Genomic DNA, 23,964 nt, shown 5'->3' with positions numbered 1-23,964 from the left:
TAAAATAACGAGACTGCATTCATACATTACTGACACAAACGGGTTTGATTAACTATTTTGCTTTTTTCAGGTTGGAGCATCACTATTCTCTAGTAACATAGGAAGTGGCCATTTTATAGGATTGGCAGGCTCTGGAGCTGTATCTGGGATTGGAATAGCTACTTTTGAGTTGAGTGTAAGTTGTGTATCCTATTTTTAAACTCTTTTCGTCAATTCAAGTTACGAATTAAGTTGGAGATAGCAAGAAACCTGCCATAGTCAACGCAATATGAAAACGTACTTCTTTCATATGTGCATGGAACTGCTAAGCAACCGCAACTTTACAACTCCTTATCTGCAGGATAATCTGGTCATATATTTCACACTATCATACAAAGAACTACTATCTACAGCAATATACAGTCACAGTATACATAATTAGGTATTAACCTCATTCTTTTCTTCCAAATGTTGATACCTTGAGCCAGTGGCGTAGCTGGCGCCAATTTTATGTAACAGCAGAAATTCCACAGTTAGTGTCGCTGAAAAAAAAAAGTCGATTTGCGAAACAGAAATCTGGTTCCCAGTAACATCATGTGACGACGTCTGCGATAATAAGCAGTGGTGCATTATCTCAGCAGGAGGGGCCCGGGTATCTTGTCATATGGGTTTCCTCCGAAATGCAGAATTAACTTATTTGCTCCGCAGATAGTAATCGATAGGAAAATATCCCTCATCTCATACCGTTATAGCTTCGCAGTTTGTCGTAAACGTAGTGTAGTGAGATTCAGTTGCTCAAGCAGTCGATTCCTTATTGTTACACAATAAACATCAAACTTGGTAATTCTTAACCATTTCACCGCTAATATTAGTGTTACACGTAATATTTAAAATGTAACGTCACGTTAAATATTGTCAGGGGGGGGGGCAAGCCTTTTCATATTGAAATAAGAGCTGAAATGCATTTCCCACATTGTCTACACCTGATACGTTTTACTTCAAAGGGCCCCAAAACTTCAGTAGAAGGTGGGGCCCAGGGGCCATTATCCCCTTGTCTGCTATAGAGCGCCCACAAGGAAAAAAGCCTTGGACGAAAAGTCCCCGCGCAGCTTTCCCTTCTTCCGTTCAGCTCGGCCCATAAGGAAGCATGGTCCACTCTCCCCCTCCCCTCCACGCGGGAGCACGGTGGACAGGAGTCGCGGGTCTGCGCAGGTTTCTTTCCTCGTGGTTCCACTATACGCAGGGTATACGACGTAAGAGTTACATCTGTCCATTATTTTGTGTAATTTTGTGAAGTTCATTCTGTTGAGGCAAACCGGAAGAAATAATGAGAAACCAAAAGTTAAAGAATTAATTTGTAACAGTTATGCTGTGTGCCACCCCTGCTGGCCTTGCTGTACCGGAGTACACGCGCATGCTATTAGTATTAGAAGGCTAATGTGAGCGACTCTTACATTGAATCTTGGCCTGGCGCAACCAGGGATGGCTTAGGGGTTGAAGGCGCATCCACCTCAAAGTCCAAAAGAAGAGTGTTTACTATCCTTTAACAATTCCCCCAAAACATTATTTTTAAAAATATCTTTGTATTACATGTAACCTCGTTAAAAAAATGTTTCAAGCAAGAAACACAAAGGATCAGGAACAAAATATTTGACAGTGGGAAGATTTCCCCTCCTCCAAAAAAGATTCCTGGCTGTGCCGCTGCGTTGAAATAAAAGAAAATATTTCCAGATTTTTTTCCCAGTTATTTATCAAAGATTCACATTAACCTGATTTAGTTTCAAGAAGGTACTGCACTGATATACAGTATAAGGCAATAACAAAAAATGTGAAGGCAGAGTGTTTGGGGTAAACGTTAATTTCTTGTACAACTTAAGGGGGGAGGGGGATTAGCTAACTATTGCACGTGCGTCCCACTCCGGCGTCATGATTTTTTTTGTCACTAAGGGTGGGGCCCTCCCATATTTTACTTGCAAGGGGGGGGGGGGCAGAAGACTGCGCTACGTCACTGCCTTGAGGTCAACTTGGGTCTGAAGTGAAGAAGTACTAAAGTACAAGGGCGAACTACTGTACACGAATGTGCTGTTGTAATGGATTTATGCAAAATTAATCCTGATAGTAGAGAATGCCCTAGAAATGTGACTCGTATTTTCATTTTGTTAAGAATGCACTGGAAGTGTGCATCTAGAATATAAACAGATATTTAAAATTCTTTTAGATAATATAGAGAAACATTCAATCGTGCGCAAACTTGGTCAGATATTTTGTTGATTGATTGATTGATTTGTTGTTTAAGTCCACTTTATGCACAGTAAGGCTAATCGGGACTGGACCTACAGTTTAAAGTGGGATCCGAATCACTATGTGCCAAACCCGGGACCACTTGATTACAAGGCGACGAGGCTACCACTGTGTCATCGGGGAGGCCCCTCAGATCTTTTATTAAATGAAATTATAAACATGTGATGAGATATTCTGAAAAATAAATCACATATATGTACTTGTACAAGAACATTGTATCATATGTCACACATGGATGAAAATTAAAATTCCTCTTTCATTATTTCCAGGCAATCTTCGTCCTAATGCTCCTAGGATGGTTGTTCGTTCCAGTGTATATGGCGGCAGGGGTGTATACGATGCCTGAGTATTTGAAACTCAGATTTGGAGGCAACAGAATCAGTATATATCTTTCCGTGCTGACCCTATTACTCTATGTCTTCACCAAAATTTCTGTAAGTATGTTTTTTAGATTAAAATACTTTTCAAAAGTCTCAAATCATGGCCGTAATCACGATGGGCATTTTAAAGATTAAATTTCAAATTCATTTTGTGCAGGCAATATCCAAAATGTTACTGATATAAGTAGAAATACCTAATTAGCTAAAATCGATTGCCTACCCAGGGTATTATGTACACTCCTGTTCACATAAAGTGTGCGAACATTGGCTGTTTATCCACTTTATGAGAACAGGAGTGTACATATCTGGTGTAAAATATTAGATATTTATTCAGTCACTTGATTAATAAAAAAAAAAATTATTGTTTGTACAATCACTTTCTTCTTTGTACACTATATTTGTCAAAGATGCAATTTATAATAACATATATTATTTGCATATGTACAAATTGTTACGCAGATAATGTGTCAATTTAGAGGCAGCACACTATTAATCGGTCTTGTAATATAGGATAACAAATGGAACTACACGGTGTTTGTGGAGGAACGGAACGTTTCGATCGAACGGAACGAATGGCCAATTCGGCACCACGTGATCCGAACTCACACGAAGTGAAACGAAGAGAATTTAAGGGATCATTTGCTAGTTGCTGTTTGAGCACCAGTAGACAATGCGGTGGATTCATCTAGGATTACAGTTGATCTTCTCTTCTTTCAGGCTGACTTATACGCAGGTGCTCTCTTCATCAACAAAGCTCTACAGTTTGGTCTATCCGGGGATGCGGATCTCTACGTCTCAATTTTCATACTCCTCATTCTCGCGGCCTTGTTCACCATCACAGGAGGACTCACAGCTGTAATTTGGACCGACACTGTCCAAACGTTCCTTATGGTAATAGGAGCCTTTGTTCTCATGGCGAGAGGTGAGTTCATTCATAATCACAGAACAATATATAGAAGTTGCCATAAGATCTTTTGAAGCACAGGGTTATTGATTGAGTTGGTGTTTTAAGTCCACTTTATGCACAGTAAGGCTAATCGGTACTGGATCTAGAGTTTAAAGTGGGATCTGAACAACTATGTGCCTCCCCCGGGTATCGAACCCGGGACCCCTTGATTAAAGGGCCAATGACGCTACCACTGCGCCATTGAGGAGGCCCAATGCACAGGGTTATCGACACACAAAAAGTAGTTGCTGGTAAGGAAACATTTTTTTTACTTGTACTACGAACAAATTACTGTTCACACCAGCATCAATTTTGTCTGGTAATTGTGATCAAATTGGGCTCATACTATGTTCAGAAAGACCAAATAATTTAGTCCAAATTGCCAAATTTAGTAAAGGCTACCGTGTATTTATTGTTTAGGGCCATCAAAAATCAATGACATTTCAGTTTTTAAGTTTGCGGTCTTTTTCACATCCTCTATACATTCCTACCGAAACCGGAAAAAACTCCTTATGTATCTTCATCGTGCTGTTCAATACACAAGCCAAAACTGAATTTCATAATAATTACAATAAATTGCTAATAATATTTAGAATACAATCTCCTTGCCTGATAAATCTTATCAGGGACGCCAGAAGCCGGGTATAGTTGGGAGTTGCGACGTGTTCCTCCCCCAGTTATTCTAGAAACATTTGCCAACGCTCAGTCAGAACATCTTAAACATTATAACACCATTAAGCCTTGTTTACATGATATGACAAAATTAATATGCTGACCAAGGTAGAAATTTATTTTATTATAAAACATAAACTGAACGTAACGTTTCAACCTTCTAGCAAGGTCTTCTTCAGACTCTGGACCAAGTACAAATGTAACAAGGTACAAAAACAGGACGATATATATTCACAACAATACTCCCCTCTAGACTATTAGAAAGTAGTTCTGGAACAATCTAGCAGGTGGCTTTCCCTTGTCAACTGTACTTTCACCTGAAAGAGAATGGGGTTTGACTCTTTTATCTCAAGCTCTATTTCCTTCATTCTTCTTCCTTCTTCTGTCCTCTTTCTCTCTTGTCCTTTCCACTCTTTCTAACACCTTCTTCCATTCTTTCTTTAACTTCAGTCCTCCATTCCAGTTCATTGTGTCTTCTTCCCCTTTCTTCTCTATTTCCTTGGCCTCCTTCCATTTTCTCACTAGCATTCTCTTCTCCCTTCCTATCTGCTTAGCCTCATCCCACTCTATGTCATGTCCTGTTTCTCTCGTGTGTTTAAATATTGCATTTCTCTCTCTCTTAAGTCGTACACCATCCCTATGTTGTTTCAACCTGTCTTTAAGCCTCTTTTTCGTTTCTCCTATGTACACACTCCGACATTCTTTACATTTCACTTCGTAGATAATCCCTTCCTCTTCCTCTTCTCTGTTTTCCTTTTTCTTGTTTGCATTCTTCGTTATTTTTAAGATGCTTCTCCCTCCCTTCCTGTAAGTTTTAATGCCCGCTTTTCTAAGCACTTTGCATATCTTTTCTGTGGTCTTCCCCATACTCCTTATTCCAAACATCCTCTCTTTTTCTTTCTCTTCCTCTTTTTCTTTCTCTTCCAATTCTCCCCTGCCACTTTTCTTCCTTCTTCTGTTTATGTCCAGTCTATCCTCCTTCTCATAGCCATTCTTTTACAGCTGTTTCCATAAGCTATTTATTTACCCTTCTTTTTCACATTCTTTCGTGCATATTTTCTTGATACTGTCCTCCATATTGTTTATAAAATTTATTTTTGTCACCTCACTTACATCACTTCTTTTGTGGCAGAATATCCCTGCTGCACACTTCTTCTGATGCCAAGCGGTTTCAATTTCTTGTCCTCTCTTCCTTTTCATCAATATATCTAGGTAGCTAATCTTGTATTCTTCTTCTATTTCGAGTTCCAATAATATCCATTTTTCTTCATCTTGTATTTCTTTGGCAAATATGTCGAGCTGCCTCTTCGTTCCCTTCCATATGCCAAAACAATCGTCCACATATCTGCAAAACAGAATCATTTTGTCACCTCCTTTTTCTATCACTTTCTTTTCTATTCATTCATAACTAATTCAGCCAATGCTGGGCTTAGGCTAGAACCTATATTCAGTCCTTCACTCAAATGGTTCCCAGCGCCTTCACTACCCTTTCACTATCCCATTCTCCTATAATTTATTTTCCCATTCTCTTTTTCAATAATGTCCAAAACGTGTCCCCTCTTTCACGTCTAAGCTAAACATTGTTGTCTTCATCTCATTCAACTTAAGATCTTTTATGAGGTCCACCACTTTTTCACTGTTCTTAACTGCTCTGCTTTCTTGCTGTGTTACTAACACTTCAATAACTTTCTTTAATTTCTTTTCCAAGGGTTCCAAAATATTATTTCTGCAGTCCATTACTGGTCTCAACTTTATGTCCTCTTTGTGTAGCTTTGGAAAGCCTTTCAAACTTGGTAGTCTTCCTGTCTCCTTTATGCACTTCTTGAATCCTCTCCTCCTACAGTATTGTATGACCCTTTCTCTTATAGTTTGTTGTTCTTCTGTTCCACAAATCTCCTCATATCCGTTCTCTTTTAGGTATTCATACTTCCTCTCGTACCATTCTCTTTCCATCACCACAATTGCTCCTCCTTTATCTGCCTGCTCTATCACCACATCACTTCTTGTCTCGATTTTCTTCATCCCTTCCCTTTCTTTTTGACTCAAATTATCTACTTTTCCTTGTTTTTTCCATTTCTTTCTTCAGTATGGCTGCTGTTCTTCTTCTAATCTTGTCTCTTTCTGGTTCTTCTTTTATATGGAGCACTGCTTGTTCAATGTCATATATGACTTCTTCATAATCTACATTTCTTTCTTTAACTTTGGAATGCCATCTGCTAGATTGTTCCAGAACTACTTTCTAATAGTCTGGAGGGGAGTATTTTTGTGTAATATCGTCCTGTTTTTGTACCTTGTTACATTTGTACTTGGTCCAGAGTCTGAAGAAGACCTTGCTAGAAGGTTGAAACGTTACGTTTAGTTTATGTTTTATAATAAAATAAATTTCTGCCTTGGTCAGCATATTGAGTTTGTCATCTTAAACATGTCTACTGGATCATACATACAGTTCCATTTTGGTTAATTCTTATTTTTTCCCAATCTACAGCATTCGTAGCTACAGGAGGGTATGAGAATCTGATAACAAGTTACCTGAACCTCAACTCAACTGTTGTGTCGCTGGGAGACCGGAATGAGACATGTGGTGCCATCCCTCGCGATGCAATGAATCTATTTAGGTCCGCTGTGCCCGGTGAATCGGATCTACCCTGGACTGGAGTGATCTTTGGCATGACCATTTCCTCCATCTGGTACTGGTGTTCAGATCAGGTACATTTATACCTTTCCTAATTTGTAGGCTTGTGAGTCGTGACACAGGGAAGCGAGTATTTCAGGATCTAAGTGTTCCATTTTTTATTGGCGGTGACTGTACAGTGGGATCCATGAGTATTACCGTGCAAATTGTACATGACTATTTTCGTTATTTTTCTCTCACATCGTTTGTGTTTTCAAGCAATGATTTTTTATGTATAATGGTGCAAAAGTTATCAACAGCTTGTTTTGAGTTTTCTTTTAGTTCTTGAACCTTTTATTGGGTCATATAAAGTGCACGGGCATGGTGATGGACAATTTGCACGGTAATACTCATGGATCCCACTGTACAATGTCCATAACGTGAACGATTCCATACAATTCAGCCATTTCTTAGTTGGTAATAGTTACATTACATGGATTATAGAATCTGATGAAGCAAACAGCTAAAGATATGAGAGAATAGGTTTTTTACATCATATTTTCTTAGGGTAAAATTTAAGAGCGCGTTCGTAGATTTTTTGGCGTACTCTTAATTTATTTCATGCAATTTCTCTTTATTACACATGAACACGGAGAAACTCTAGTCACTTCAATACGTGTGATGAGAGTGTTCATATAGCGTTGTATAAATTATATTGGCTGTTAGCTATTCAAGTGAGACTTTGTTATTGTTTGGTGTGTTCCTAATGTGGTTTTTTTTATTTCCTTTGTACATATCTATAAATCCAAATAAATATGGATTTGCCACTAAATCAAGAGATGAGCAAATATGAAGTGTTCAAATTTCGAATCTTTTCCCTACAAGTGCTCAATGTATTAGATTTGCGACTGTCTTTAATTTCGTAAAGGGTAAAGAATCATTTTTAGTTTATTCTCTATTACACTCAGAATTCCTGAATTTAAAAACAATGATGATATTTGTAGTCAATCAATATACTTTAAATAGCTTTCACTTGACATCCCTTCTTGGTACATTTTCTTTTCACATCGCAGAAGTTATCGATTCGCGATTAAAATTAACCGATGTACCATCTGGTGGGATTTTCAGGAAGTACTCTAAGTAGGATGCGTTGTTTTGAAGTCGTTTAAAGCATGGGGAATATGCGAGACAGTAAGGTCTACTGTTCAGTTTTTTTTCTTCTCTAAAACGTTTTATGGGTCAGAACAAATTAAAAGTTTTCATGTGTTTCCACCCCGTGGAATCAACAAAATGAAATTTGTTAATAAATCAGGGAAAATGTAATTGACAGAAGATTGGTGTGGGGGATATAACACTGTAATTCGGCAAGGAAATTACGAAGAATGCACGAGTCTGCTTACTTTATTTTTCGAGAGATAAATATATATTACCATGAAAGTAAAGTTTTAAAGTGTACTTTATAAATAAAGCTTTTTTTTTTTCGAAAAATCATGAAGCGTCTTACCCAATGCGTCCATGTATTACCGGTATTACGTATGTGTGAAATTTGGAACAGGTGCAAGTCGATTAAGAGAAAAAATGAAAATAGTTTGAGAATAAATTAATGTCAAGTGTAACCAGAAAAAAAGGTGGACATGCTAATGTTACTGTTTCATTCAGTACGATGTCCTTTTTCAGTGAGTATAGTCTAGTCATGAAATCGTGAATATTATTACTAAACCAGCCTTTCTCTTTCGAGAAAGAACTGGAAAGATATGTTTGCAATTTTCTCCTGTCCCAGCTTTTCAAGTACAGGCCAATTTCAATTCCTTTATTTTCAAATAATTTCCGAGAACCCCAGTTACAACATGACGTGCAGATAATACAGTACTGATTTGGACAACCAGTGCGTATACATAGTTTCGTCTGCATTTTCCGTGTTATTTTTGCCTATCATAATTAAATGCTTCGTTCTCAGTACAGCTTCACGTTTGTTAGAGTACCTGGAATTCACATCGCATTCGCAATATTTAAGCGGTGGCTCAGTCGGTAACGCGTCTGACTACCATTCTCAAGGTCCCGGGTTCGATCCCCGGCCGGTTCAAATCCGGGAACTTTTCTAACGGTGAAAGCGGCCCCGGCGCCCACCCAGCGTCGAATAACATGGGTACCTGGGGGAAACCCTGGGGGGTAAAGGCGGTCAGGGGCGTGATGCTGATCACATCACCCCCACTCACGACCGGATCAAGAAAGTGTGGGGCGTTACCCCCACACCCCCTATACGCCTTCATGGCGTGGTGCTATGCACAGGGGAACACTTTACCTTTACCTTTTTCGCAATATTTAAAAATAATGCGTAATTTAAACGTTTTCTACCATACCAGTCATGACAACACGCTGCTATTTTGTACTACTGCTGAATGTAAACAAAGATTTATCCTACTTAGAGCGGCCATATTGGAAGCGACACTAGCGCTCAGGTGGTAATTTTAATCTCGAATAGTTCCGCACGTGGCGCTGTAGAGCTTTAGTGACGAGTCCCTGGATGTATGTATACTATGACTCTATTAGTGACGTTGGTGTTGTTCTTTTCCTTCAGGTTATCGTGCAAAGGACTCTAGCTTCAAAGTCTATGGTCCATGCCAAAGGAGGTTGCATCATGGCGGGATACTTGAAACTCCTACCGATGTTTCTTCTGGTCTTGCCGGGTATGGCTGCCCGAGTTCTATTCCCGGACACTGTAGGATGTTCTGATCCAAAGAAGTGCGTCGAAGTCTGCGGCAGTGAATCTGGATGCAGCAATATCGCATATGTGGAACTGGTCATTAACTTAATGCCTCCAGGTGTGCAAAAAAATTACTTGGATTCAGATTGGTAGTGTGTGCCTGCTCTTAAGTTAGGTGGGGTTGGTGATGGTTTTATTATACCCATTGGTCTAGCTTCCTAAATAAACCAGCGAAGAAATTATAAAATATAATACCTTGAAAGTATAAAAAAAGCCCTTCTTTCTAGTCATATCTCGCTTAAAGAAATTTCTAGGCGTGCAACTGGGTTACGTTGGATTAGGTTAGGTTAAATTTGAATTGGTTCTACTAAGTTAGATTGTTAGGTATGATTACGTTAGGCCTGGTTAGTTATATTAGGTTTAGGTTAGTTATATTAGATTTCATTTTGTTCTGCCAGGTTAGGTTAGATTATATCAGGCTTCATTAGATTAAGCCAAGACAGGTTACGTTGGGTTTGTTTTGGTTTAGTCAGGATAGGTTGGATGATATTAAACTTGATTTGGTTAAATTAGATCTTGTAAGGTTTGATTTGATTAAGCCAGGTTGGTTTAGATTGTGGCTGGGTTAGGTTCGATAATGTTTGATTTGGTTGAGTCGAAATAGGTTAGATTCATTAGATAAAGTTTGGTTTGGTTTGATTTGGTTTATTTTACTTCGCTTTTCTGTCACTTGTTTTTGGCTAATTGCAAAGATGAAGATGAGTGATGATATGATGAAAGGACTCTCACAAAGGCCGGGATTCGAACCTGGGGACCCCTGTTGTCCCGCTGCGCTAACCATTCCGCCACGAAGGTTGGCAAAGTTTGGTTTGAGTAAGTTAGATTGTGTTAGGTTCTATTTGTATAAACAGGATTGTGTTGGACTATATTAAGTATAATTTGATTAAGCCAGGTTAGGTTGGATGGAATTATGCTCGTTTGGTTAGCTAACGTTAAATTATGTTAAGTTTAATTATGTTAGATTAAATCTTTTTACGTAAGTTGGATTAGGATAGGACATACTAGGTTAGATTACGTTATGTTATATTTGTGTATTCTAATGTGACAAAACTGTCAGCTTCCACACAATTCCAAGTTGTAAGTTTGCTTTGTATAAAAATACTTGAATGTTTTCTACGAATTGAACAACATCATGTTGAATCTCAACTGCTTTGTGAGATTTGCACTATCCGAGTTTCGAAATAAAATTGAACCATACATGAAATGAATAGCATATAGTAACAATATTAGCAGAGATACCTTTACCTCTATTGTCGAACTTGTTCCATAATACATCAAACGCACCAGCCAGTCTATTCTATAGTTGTCTTAAAAACCTTGTTTTTACATTGAGTTAGTTTGTACTGTGTGTCAGTCCAATTCTGTCTAGCTTTAATTCTATGTCATTGTTTAAACATTTTTTTTTTTTTTTTTTTTTTTTTTTTTTTTTTTTTTTTTTTTGCAGGTTTGTCTGGCATGATGCTTGCTGTAATGCTGGCAGCTTTGATGAGTTCCTTGTCGTCCATTTTTAATTCAAGCTCTACAATCTTCAGTTTGGACATCTGGACACGGATAAGGAAGAATCCTTCAGATACTGAATTGTTGATTGTTGGAAGGTGAGAGGCATTTAGTTACAATAAGTTTCAATAATTATAATTGTTAGCATATTGTATAGAACTATTGGTATAAGCAAATCAGTCTGGTTTAGTGATCGAATATCGAAGTTTAAGTATTTGCAATTTCTTACTATGATGAAGTCTCGCCAAAAGATTGAACTGTTGGATTAACAACCTTTTCGTGGGGGCAGATGACATTTAGCCATAGATTCATTGAAGGTTTAATGTTCATTTGGAGTCGTTTTTTTCCTTCTGTTGTGGTGGACTTAATTTTAGACGTCAAAGGATAGCGACAACGACAGAAGGGACAGGGGCGGACGGGGGGAACTTTCCTGGGCTACAAATGACCACCCTAATATACCTATTCGTTATTCCTCTAGCTGGTATAGATTAATAAATGTACTTGAACCAAAACACCAATTGTCGGATGATAGTTAGAGGTATACAGTAAAACCTCGTTAATCCGGACTATAATGGGAGGATAAGTTGACCGGTTTAACGAAACTCCGGATTAACTGAAATAACCTAAAAGAACAGTAGAAAGTGCATTAAAACTCCGTTTATAGCAACAAAACACGTTTATTATGGTGTATTTAAAGGCTTAAATACACTATACAGTACAGTGCAAAGTTTGCGAGAAACAGAATTTCATCAGTGGTTGGCTGCCTTTTCTTTGGGAAGTTCTCTTGTTTACTTCTAGCCACATTTAAAACCTTGCATTCTGCTTTTTTTCTTTTTTGGCCTTTTGCCTGTCCGGATTAAGCGATGTTCGGCTTATCTCGGTCCGAATTAACGATGTTTTTACTGTATTAAATACGACCGCCCTTCCTCCCACCTCCACCCTAATTTCTTCTGGCGTTGTTACTATCAAAGAAAGTGGAATGGTGATCGTCTTTTTAGACGACAAAGGATGGATTTATTGTTTCTAATAGGCGATCGCTTAATTGTAGATGTTGAGGGGATATAATTAACGCTTCCGTTCATCATGTGATTTTATCTCGGTCACGTACGTACAACGAATCACGCTTAGACTGTCCTCACATATACCAACAGATGCAGTGACAAATCACAAAAATAGATTACATCACAGAAATCATCCTTCGCTGCCGACCCGCTGTGGCTTTTTCCACTGCTATTGGTCACAGAAATCACAAATAGTAACTTAAACCAGAACGTAGTTAGTAGTGGCCAAACTGTGACGATTTTTTACACTGTTCTGTTTATGCGTAGATATTTTACATTCGATTATTCTGTACCGACGCTTCATATTTGAAGAAAAGTATAAATTGAAGCTCCATTACTTAAAACTTGAATCAAATTCTTACATAGATGGAAAAATATTGTCCTGTAAAGCCTCCATAAGAATCCAATGGTGTTCATGTGGCACTGCGTCGATTCAATATTCTGTAACTTGCAGATTTTTTAAATCTTATTAAACCTTTAATAGTTTATTTTGATTGTGGTTAATTTCAGTTTCCATTATTTCTAGAAAACATAGTTAACGCACTTCTAAGCCTACATCTCTTCCTCGTTATGTGAAAAGATAACCGTGATAGAAGTAATAGCAGTTTAATATCAAATTTCTAAATCTTCTATACTTTCGCCAGGGTGTTAGAAGGTTCTGTCACACAATTAACAAACGAATACAAGATATTCATGCAACTGATCACACATTTCATGTTCTCTTCTAGATTATCTGTCCTCGCTCTTCTCGTCATCAGCATCATTTGGGTGCCGATAATACAATCTTCCAACGATAGTCAACTGTTTGTTTATATACAGGTCATATCATCATTTCTCGCTCCACCAGTCTGCGCGATATATATCCTTGGTATCTTCTGGGCCAGGACAAATGAACAGGTAAGACTGATCGTTACTTCTCATACTATGCATTTACCTGCATTCTGTATTCTTGTTGAATCAAACCCTAATCTTGAGCACGATAGATTTCATAGAAGTGAGACCGTCCGAGATATTCAACGAACAAACTTAACTCGCTTCCTAGAATATCATCAAAGAATTACTAAGTATAATTTAAACTAGCTGATTTTATTGAAATTATGCACATTTCTTTAAATGTTTTTACAAATGGTATCCAAATCTACAGTACATGACATAACAACCTCGTCAATTTCCATATTGAATTTTGAGTATGACAATAAAGTCTCACTTTTCGGACAAACTGTTCTGAAACCATCTTGGCCTTCGACTTGTGACGTCACCAAGAACGAAACGCTAAATGCACCAAATCTGATCTGTCTAATATACTCACAGATTACGATAGGAAGTGATTTTTCAGGATGCATCAGAGAATATATCGCATCGTTGGACATTTTGAAGAAGGAAAATCCATGATGATCTCTATCACATTACGCTGCTTGCAGCACACTAGCGACATCTTGTATCTGGTGCCAAACCGCAGTTCTTCTATAGTCCAGTAGATCACTGTGTAGATAGTGTATTTCCATCTGAGATATATTTTGGCAAATATAATGGAATGCCTTTTGTCTACACGTTTGCTATACTTGAAACAACCTCTTGCGAGTTTAAATTTGCTTCTTGAATTGGACGCTGAAAATATTATTACATTTTGATACTTTAATAACCTAATTTTAATTTTCTTTTCTGTTATTTCTAGGGAGCCTTCTGGGGCCTAATGGTAGGCCTAGGAGCTGGTTTGATCCGTTTTGGAATGGAGTATAGTTATACCATTCCAGCATGTGGAACAGGTTAGTATTCGTAAATTAGTTATTTCAAGCCAGTTTTACATATCGGTAATAGGGACGGTACACTCAACGGCAAAATAAATAGTAGGCAAATTGTCCATCACCATTTTCATTCAGTCTTCAGTCCGTTTTCCAGAATGGAAAAGATCATGAATTGAAATAAGAACGTCAAAAGGCAGAGGACAATATCTGCTTTGCATCAAGATAATTCCGTTCCTTAAATCAAACACAGGATGTGGAATAAAAAATAATAATGAAAATAGTGATGGACAATTTGCCTACTATTATCCTTGCCGTTGGCTGTACAGAGACGAGGTGAGCGTGAGACTTGTCACGAGCCTGTCTCGTTTTCGGTATCGACTCGATATTTTGTGTCCGTTCAAGGTCGGTCTCGAAGGGAAAGTGTGTGTCAATACCTTCACCGTCTCATCTATCTCACTCTCTGGCATTCCTAAACCCGACGATTTATTGCCCAAAAAGGATCCTGTAAACTTTTCTGAAGTCTCTTTGATCTAATTATTCTAGTAATATCAGGGAATGGACGTAGATTATGCAGTTCAGTCCACTCGACTGCCTTTTTTGGTCCATGTATCTCTCGTAAGATTTTATGTTCCGCTTTGAGTGTAGCCAACCTCCGTGACAGAGTGGTTACTTAGGGGTTCAGAGTTCGATTCCCGGCCTGCATAACCCGTTTTAAATGTAAATCGTTATCGTCTCATGTCTTGCATTTAAACACGAAATCTTAATATATCCATCTTTACCATTGCGATCGATTAATATTGACAGAAAAGCGACCTAAAGTAAGAGAAAATACAAAATTAATCTTTTCTATATTTTCAGGGTTGCCAGATCCACGTCCAGATTTTATAAAGTATGTCGTTGGACAAGTTCACTATCTCCATTTCGCCATATTGTTGTTCGCGATCACCATATTGGCAGCGGTGATAATATCTCTATTGACACCTCCCATTGAGGAAGAGCACGTAAGTATTTATTCTTTTATTTCTTATTATTATAAACATTTACTGTCTGTATAACTAGATAAGAATTCAGCACAGTTTGATGTGAATGTTTGCAGAAAAAATATTTGGTCCGAAACGGTGGTCTTTGAGAAAAGAAGAACTACCACAATTGCCTAAATTGGCGGGAAATGTAAAAAGCACTAAACATAATGTTTCGTTGCTAAAAATACCCACAATGTGACCACCACATCCCCACAACGCCTGTCAGTCGAGCACGGTATAGTGCAGTGGCATCTCGTGGCCTCAAATTTGGCCGGGGCTTATTTTTTAAAGAATTTAAAATATAATGACAATTCACATGATTACAAAAGAAACAGGTATTGTTGTGAAACATACCTTTCTACGAACGTTGACTCCTGTTCTTCTGCTAAGCAAATTTTGTTATTACTTTTTCGTTGAAGCCCTCTATGTTTGAAATGTATTCTATCTCTATTGTAAGCAAGTGCCAAGGCATTTGGTCTGTCTTGTCCCATTGCATTTCTTAAGCAGGTTTTAATACGCTTCAATGTGCTGAAACATCGTTCAGATTCAGCTGTTGCCACTGGAGTTATTAATACTATGTTTGTCATTTTTACTGTTTCTGAAAAGGTACCCTCTAAATAATTATAAATAAAAAATGAATGCAATCTACTGATAGAGTTTATGTTTTTCAACTCTTCACTACAATAAAGAACACGAAGTTCCCTCTTTAGTTTTCCCTCTTCTATGAAGGGATAATAAATCTGGGAAGATGCCTCTGTTTAAAGATTGTTCTATTTCATTATGTGCTCGTTCATGTCGACCACAGCATTTTAAGCAATCGATAATTCTATTTAATATATGCCTATTTTTCCGGAGAAATTCATTGTGTCTTGTAATTGACAGCCTATGTCCTTCATCATTTTGTGTTCGAACATCAACCCTGCCAAACTCACTCAAACATAGCGAATGAAAGCCACCAAAACACTACAGAACAACACGCGAGATCGAACGAGACGCAACGGAGCTAGCCCCGAATCAGCACTCAAATCCATTGCACTCTCCCCTCCTCTCTCTGCTAGCATGTGACCTTCACTGTAGCGTAGGTGGGTGTAGGCCGCGCCTTCCTTTGCGGCGTGCCCCGGAAAACGATAATTGACATCAATGCCGCTAGGAGCACTGTCGTATCCATTGCAACAGACGATGAATTTACGTGGGTAAAAATCGCCTTTTAAAAAGACTGTGTGATAGTTATGCGTTATGGTGAGTGATAATTAACGTGAATACGTCCGTTTTTCTTTAGGGGCTAAGCCCCGGAAGCCCCAAGGGACGAGACGCCACTGGTATAGTATAAAAGTTCGGCAAAAACCGGATTCAATGTGACCGTACAGCAAGTTGTCCGAATCGAAAAGCTCCTCGATCGTACAGTTGCTGCTCTTCCCGCCAGATGTCAGTCCGAACGTCACCCACTCACTGCTCACTGGGGTGTACGTACCTACGCGCACAATACGGAATCGGAAAGCAGGCACCAACCGAATTTCGTAATGCTATACACTTATTTATCACTTGTAAATGGGGCAGATTGTTTCATCTCTTTAATCTATTCCAGCTTTCCTAAATATACGAGGGTTAAGTCATAAGTCATGGCAATTATTTTTTTCTCGCATACAGGGGACAACACGAAAAATCTAAGATGTATGTTTGAAAGTATATGGAATGTACCTTCGAATGAAGCCACCAGATGAAGTCTCTGGATGCAGGAGACTGTCGTAGGGAAGAGGCGGAACACAGGATATTGGACAACAGTGTTTTATTACGAGTCAAATCGGCAGTTGACACTCTGACCCGTTTGAAGGCCTCCACCCACCTCGCCACTGTTCGATAGGGCATGGCATGCACCCCCAGAGCTTCCCGTAGCTCTGTATGGCATTCCCGCGCATTTCTGCCGCGGAGAACTGCTATTTTAACGTACGAATGTTGCCCCTGCTTCACGACCTCCATCTTCGAACGCTGTCACTCCTTGCCTGTCACTCACCGACTGAACTTGGGTGCGTGCTTACTACACCACCGTTGTTCACATACACCATCAGGTGGCTTCTTTGGAAACCACATTCCATACGCTTTCAAACGTATATCTTAGATTTTTCGTATTGTCCCCTGTTTGCGAGAAAAAAAGTTGCCATGACTTATGACTTAACCCACGTAGTTTTATCGACAAAATGTACAAGTAGAACTGAGTTTCTCTACAGAGTGGAAGTTTCAATGCCAAGCGTAGCGCTACAGCGAGTTGAAGCGTGCATTTGTCGTGCCTTCCACCTCTCCTCACCAACGGATGTCACGGATTCGGCTGGTGGAACAAATATCTATACTCTTTGGATGGAAGGGACACTAAAAAAGAACGCTCAAACCCAGACCGATATTCCAATGTCCAGATGCCGATTCGGACATGATCTTGATGTTATAATGTCGTAATTATTATTTTTTTAGAACCACGTTAGTTGCAAATAAATTTTACTCGATTCCTATCTTTATTGCAGTTATATCGATTGACCTTTTGGACCAAGGACAGTAACAAAGTAAGAAGTGATTTGGGAACTTCGGAGTCCACTGACACGTTAGACACAATCAAGGACGAAGTATTAGATGAAACGAAAATAGGTAAGAAAGTAGTTTGTCTACATCACGATCAATTTCTTTTTCTTTCTTACTCTCATTCACTTTCAAGGGGTCCCGGGTTCGATTCCCGGTAGAGGCACATTGCGCGGTGGTTCGGATCCCACCTTAAACTGTAGGTCCTGTCCCGATTAGCCCATCTGTGCATAAAGTTGACTTAAGTACCCATATCAATATCAACCAATCAATCAATCTAATTCACTTTAAACTATAACATTTTTCCACTGTAATTTTATATATATTCATGTACACAGTCTGCTCGATTCCTGACACATAGCATGAGGGGGTGCATACGTTATATCTCTCCCAAATAATACCAGAAGTAACTTCCGTGTGATTATTCGCCTCTCGATTTCCTCAAATTTTCCGCCATCCGTGTAGAACCGTGGTTCATCTTCCACAGACTACCTCCCCTTCTGCAGTGATGAATATCAACGAAGTACGTGTGCAGTGCTAAGAATTCATTACAATAAACTTGTATCAAATCTTTGTGCACGTCCGTTGCATTTTTCCTAATTTATAGTAAAATTTGATGAAAGCTGTTTGATTCATCACAGCACTTTTGACGCGAAGGACTCACACAATCCAATTTGAACTGTTGTCAGTCGCAAACTACTGTACTACCGATTAATCAGTCTCGTTACTTATCGGAAAGATTGTGTACTCATATTCAATTCACGTCAATGGCTAGACCTAATGTTTTGTTGCTTTCTTGCAGCTCCAGAAAACAAATCCTGTTGGAGAAAGGTGATAAATTTTGCTTGCGGTGTGAACCAGTCCACAGATGGCACCGTTGTTCCCGCCAAGAGCAAGGAAGAATTAGCCCAAGACGCAGCTAACTTTCTGCACGAACCACCAAAATGGAGAAGGTAAGATCAAAGAGCTCAAGGACTCGGAAACGACTAAAACTTGAATTATATTATCTCCTGTTGAACCAAACTGAATGCAAAGTTTTGCATAACTCACGACGGTAGGAAGTGGAACCAATGAGACAGAGTGGAGTAACGGGGAAGGTACTAGGAAATAACCAATGAGAGAATGGGCTCAACTTGTAGCTTCGAAAACAAATAGGCAAAACTTCGCATTCATTATGCTTCACCCAGGATACGGCTTCACCCACTCCAGATGTTTCTCAACTTCTTAGCTGTGTACAAGCAGTAACATCTAGTTATATGCTCTTTGCAGAGAGCCATATGCTACATGAGTTCTTTCAAAATCTCCTTTAGTATCAGTATTGCATTTAACAAAATATTGAATTGCTAGGTACTACATAATCATGCGCTCTGTGGAGTGGATAATGGGGAGTGGAAATGTTGTTCACTTCAATCTCAATTAGATCTTTCCCTGCTATGAAACAAAGGACAATATGTGCTCGTAGTACATACATACATGGATATGTATGTGTGTGTCTCTGTCTCTCTCTCTCCCATTCACTCACTGTTACAGTTCGATACACTCAAAATCAAAATCCTCTAAGTTGGTTTTCATAGACTGCAATTTCCATTACAAAAATAGGGGGAAAAGGCTATAGCTCGACCACAAGGAAAAAAACCTTCCGTCCAAAGCGTTCGCGCAACTTCCCTGCCGTTATCGGTGTTCGGGGCAGTGTTGCCAGGTCAGATTTGAAAAATTCGGGAGATTGTTCCTTGGGAAACCAGAAGATCTGCTACAAAATCCGATGATCTAATAGTAGCGGATGAACGACGTTCTTGGGGGCGGAGGGGCGGCATAGGCGTGCGCAAGGGGGGGCAAGGGGAGTGGCGCGCATTGTTTACGGTGTAAACGTCACAGATACTTTTGTAACAATGGTGCCATGGACGTCCGGAGGATTTTTTCCAGGGGGGCAAACAAGGCACATTTTCCTCAATAATAGTGTTGTTTCCTCAAAAAACATTGCTTAAATTTGAATTTATCATATTCATGCAATAATTAACACATATTATTGTGGCTGTAATGAAATTATATGTGAAAAATATATAATTTTTGGTTGACTTTCATTTTCCAGGGGGGGGGGCCGTGGCCCACCCTTGCCCCCCTTCCGGACGCCTATGAATGGTGCTAAACCCAGAACCCTGTGTTTGGCGAAAATAAACCGAAGATCTCCATTTCAGGAGTGGACATGTTTCAAACAAAAGAAAGTAAACCTCCCGAGGGAACAACCAACATCTTTCATCTCTTCTGCATTTTCCGGTTAGAGGGTGCGTGGAAAACACCCTCAAATTTGCCCTTTCTCAGCACCGACACAAGGGGTTTGCGATGCCTCTATTATCGCGAGGAATTTTTATGACAGGAAATGGTAGAAAGTTGTGTTCACAGATGAAGCTAACGTGCCGCCTTTCGTTGTCGGCGATTTTCCACAATCTTTCAAGTCGAATGCTAACAATAACAAATCAATTTGCCTTCTGCTGGTGTTCGGTGTACAGCTATCGATAGGGGTGGGCACGCGTCCTGCACCATAATGAGAAAATGCATTACGTATGTGAAATATATTTGGTGAATTAGACAGCATGTTTTCCTGAATAATTCAAGATAGCAACGCTTATGCTAGGGTGCCACCCATCCTCCCCATCTGCTAGAAATACACACACACACCCACAAACACATATATGTATAACATAATTTGCCCACGGTACGAAGTCAGTGTTTCTACCTAGTAAGGCAAGGACGTTTCACTGTGTTTGTGTCACATCATCCATTTCATCAGTATTTCATTCATCCATATTGTCGTACTTACCCGTAGAGGCACAAAAGCGACGTAAAACAACTAAAAAAGAAAAAGAGTTTAGGGTGGGATAAAATACAGTCATCTAAAAATAGTAATGTAGTAAAAGTAATAAAATAATGTCCTATCACAATTCAGTAGCGTTTGACATAATTTCACAGTTCAAACAGCACTCTTCACGGCTGAGTGGAGTTCCACTCCACATCTCCCCTCCATGTTCAAGTAAGATGAGCAGGAAACGTGTTTTTAAGCTGGCCGTTGAAGGTTCCATAGCAATAGTTTATTAAGGAATTCTCCCGAGAAATCAATAGTCCTGGCAACGCTGACGTGAGCCAGCGCGAATGTTGCTCCCCCCTGCCCTTTCCCCCACCCGCCGGCGCGATGTGCTTCTGCGCAGGTTTTTTTGCTTGTGGTTCCACTATAGGAATTATTTCTACAAATCCCATTGCATTGAAATCTACGAAACTGAATCTATGCAAGTACAATTTTAAAGTTCTTCAACCGCTCCATTTATAGCTGCGTTAAACCATACTTTCAAGTGGGATTTTGGAGGGTGGGGGGCAAGATCGGCATAAACAATACTTTCCATAGGTAAATACACATAAAATGTGTCCTTCTACGTGAATTTTGTGGGGCAGATAGTGCCTTACCCCCTCAAAGTCGGCGCCTATGTTGTCATCAAATACATATATTTTTGGGTAGTGATTGCTGCTACAACTGTTTCAAGCATTCCCATTGGCTGGTAGCTTTTTGGGGTAGTAAATCATCTGTGGTGGTTAGGTTAGGCTAATTGGGTTTGGTTCTCTTAGAAGAAGAGGACGACGAAAAATGGTTGTAGCAGCAATATCGACAATATCTTTGTATCCTCTTCTAGAATAGCTTTACAAGAAAGAGAAACTAGAGTCCTGTCGTAGGAGATTTGTGTAACGAGAAGCCTGTTTTGAACAGTTGACACTTGAAAATGAGTGGGAAGTTATCAAGGAACGATGTGAAGGCGGTACATTACAAGGGCTTATTAGTGTACCACAGACTGAAACTGAGCCGAAGCAATAAAACCCCAACCCTCAAGTGAATTCAGGGTAGCAATCGACCGACCTATTCTCTGAATTTTCAGAGAATGGCCTTTCCCTCCATTGCAGGTCATCGGCACAAGAGTTGTGTGGAGGAACCGCCTGGGAACTGGCGGCATCTTTGTCATTAGTTCCTGCGCCAGAAAAGTGACAAACAGTAGAATTTTGTCTCTTGCAATTTGAAAAGCATGGGGATGTCCTTCCAGAACCATAAAATAATTAACCCAGAAAGTCCTAGCCACCTGCAGCTAAATCAATCTGTTTGTACCATTTTGGAACGGCGGAATGGTGCCAGTCCAGAGCCAGATGAAGAGAAGATGTCACAAGCAGAAAGATGTTTGTGGGAGGGGGTAACCTGGCTAAGGCCCCTGGTGTGCAGGAAGGAAAGGCGTGTTTTCAAAAGGTCTCCGACTTTCCTGAAAGGGGCGGGCCATAAAATCATTAGCGGCATTTCCTACCAATACATATGTTTGTGTTCAACTAGCAACAAGCAGGAATATGAGAAAAAAATGTATTGCTCCGGTTTCGTGCCACTCAAAATCAAGAACAGTGTTTCAAACTGAAAGCAAAATTTACCAAAATACTATTTTGCAATATTTGTCATCAACCTAAAATTTTCAGCAAATGTAGAACAGTTTGCCGGGGCCACTTGAACGTTTCGGTGGCCGGTGGCCGGTGCCCGTGCCCCCGCCCCCCTAACGACGTCCCTGGCTTGACAGAAAGGCCCAGTGGCCAAATAAACTGTTTAACCTTCAATATCTATTTTTTAAAAATGGGTTTTTAATCTAATAAGTAGGTGAAATGACAGATCTTGAAGGGCTCTTCTCAAAATGGAGGCTTTCAGAAAGATATTTCAACGTAAAGTAATAAATGTAACTGTTGAAATTGTATTATTCTTCAGGAGGTCCGTTAAGGTGCCGCAATGACGTCATGTGATTGTAGTTCTAGATGCTCCACCTTTAACGTTGCACGTTTTATTACAAGATGTTTTTTTCTTTTGTTTGCAGGTTAGTGAATGGCAACGCCATGTTGCTAATGGTTCTTGCTGCATTTATGTGGGGTTACTTTGCCTGAAGTAACTAGGAAGTTGCTACTGTTACTACAAGTAACTTCACAAAATGAAATTAGTACCTGACTTTTTGAAATCGAAATAGCTATATTTTTTCTAGCTGACTTTTATTTTACCAAAAATATGTACGGCTGTTAGTAGTTAATATTTTATTTAACTATTTTAGCATAGATTTTGCTAAAGTATATGGTAAAATATAACTTTTTATTATCAAGAGTTAATATTTTATCTCTAAAACAAAATGAAGGAATGTTATAAAGACAATATTTTAAAGAATAAGGTATATATGTTGTTATGCTTTCATGTTTGTTGTTAGTCCTACTTGTATCCAGACTGTTTCTCAATGCCCAACTTGTTGAAGGCACACGAGTGTCGAAACATGTTTTGTACTTTGCATACTTTTCATGTACTGTGATATTTTTGGTCATATTTTCTTGTGCTCATAATTTAACACACTCTTTGACGATCATCCCCTTGAAACATACTAGCGGATACATCAAAACATTGTACGTTATTAGCAGATCACTCTCCACGCAAGGAAGCAGTGGTACCAGCTATAATGTGATTACCTTGTAAAACACACAGATCAACTCACAATGTTTCCTATATCCTGGGTGCGTTTTGGATGATAAATCCACCACAAAATTGTTAAAAAGCGTGAACCATAATTCTCATAATTATATACCGTCATAACTTTTCATTATCAAGAGTTATTGTTTTATCACTACAACAGAATAAAGGAATGTTATAAAGACAATATTTTAGATTCTACTTGCATGATGTTTTTGCAGGAAAAAATGGTAACGGTGTAAAGAAGGTCACAGGATTGTATTATATTTCAGTATTAATTACAAGATCGCTTGAATAATAAGCCCTACACTCTACAGTTATGTTACTATAAATATTACTCTACCTAAAGTGTGGATATTAATTGTACAAATATTGTAATTATGTAAATAAATTCTCAAACTTTATCGTGTTGTTCTTCTGTGATGTTTCTGTTTTGCAGCAGGTGATGTTCTTCTATCCAATGAGGTAGAACACGAGGTAGCGTAGCTGAGCGCCTGAAATTGGTCTTCTTTTGTTATGCCAAATTGAATACAAGGTATTGGCAAAACATGCTGTGCATTTCAATACATTTTAAGAAGATACACTGATCATAGGGGCAGTGACGGCGCAAGCCTGAAATAAGTGGGGGGGGGGGGACTACAGATTTCGGAGTCAAATTTTCGGGGGCTAACTAATACCGACTAAAATGTACTTACTTCATACTTTTAGGGTATAATTTTACCGCTTGCATATTTTAGAATCAGAACTCAAGATAAATCAATGAGATGTTGCATTTTGTTCCATCATACGAAAGTACTTTTAGGCACGAATCTTTTATGTCAAATAAAATGCAATAATTATTGTCGGGACGCGCTAGCAAGCGGCGTGGAACCACCCACTCTGGTAGCGACGCGCTGTTGCCGGATT

The 23,964-nt window shown here is 39.1% G+C and overlaps 1 protein-coding gene across 1 annotated transcript in view; it reads left to right on the top strand.

Annotated features, from left to right (window-relative positions):
- The window catches only part of LOC145989195 (sodium/glucose cotransporter 4-like), a 34,551-nt gene extending 11,132 nt beyond the window's left edge, over positions 1-23,419 (top strand). Inside the window, exons 3-14 of the mRNA XM_083124496.1 lie at positions 71-175; positions 2,550-2,714; positions 3,378-3,582; positions 6,764-6,984; positions 9,468-9,711; positions 11,098-11,248; positions 12,940-13,108; positions 13,887-13,977; positions 14,815-14,957; positions 17,492-17,612; positions 18,346-18,496; positions 22,427-23,419. Coding sequence (XP_082980622.1) covers positions 71-175; positions 2,550-2,714; positions 3,378-3,582; positions 6,764-6,984; positions 9,468-9,711; positions 11,098-11,248; positions 12,940-13,108; positions 13,887-13,977; positions 14,815-14,957; positions 17,492-17,612; positions 18,346-18,496; positions 22,427-22,493 — 1,833 coding nt within the window. The 3' untranslated portion in view covers positions 22,494-23,419. The remainder of the gene's footprint in view (positions 1-70; positions 176-2,549; positions 2,715-3,377; positions 3,583-6,763; positions 6,985-9,467; positions 9,712-11,097; positions 11,249-12,939; positions 13,109-13,886; positions 13,978-14,814; positions 14,958-17,491; positions 17,613-18,345; positions 18,497-22,426) is intronic.
- Positions 23,420-23,964: the final 545 nt, after the last annotated feature.

The sequence above is a fragment of the Lepisma saccharinum genome, chromosome 6 (genome assembly GCF_977018435.1).
Source record: "Lepisma saccharinum chromosome 6, izLepSacc3.1, whole genome shotgun sequence".
Classification (NCBI taxonomy): Eukaryota; Metazoa; Arthropoda; class Insecta; order Zygentoma; family Lepismatidae; genus Lepisma; species Lepisma saccharinum.
The sequence above is the reverse complement of the archived record's forward strand: the minus strand, read 5'-3'. Positions and strand labels throughout refer to the sequence as shown.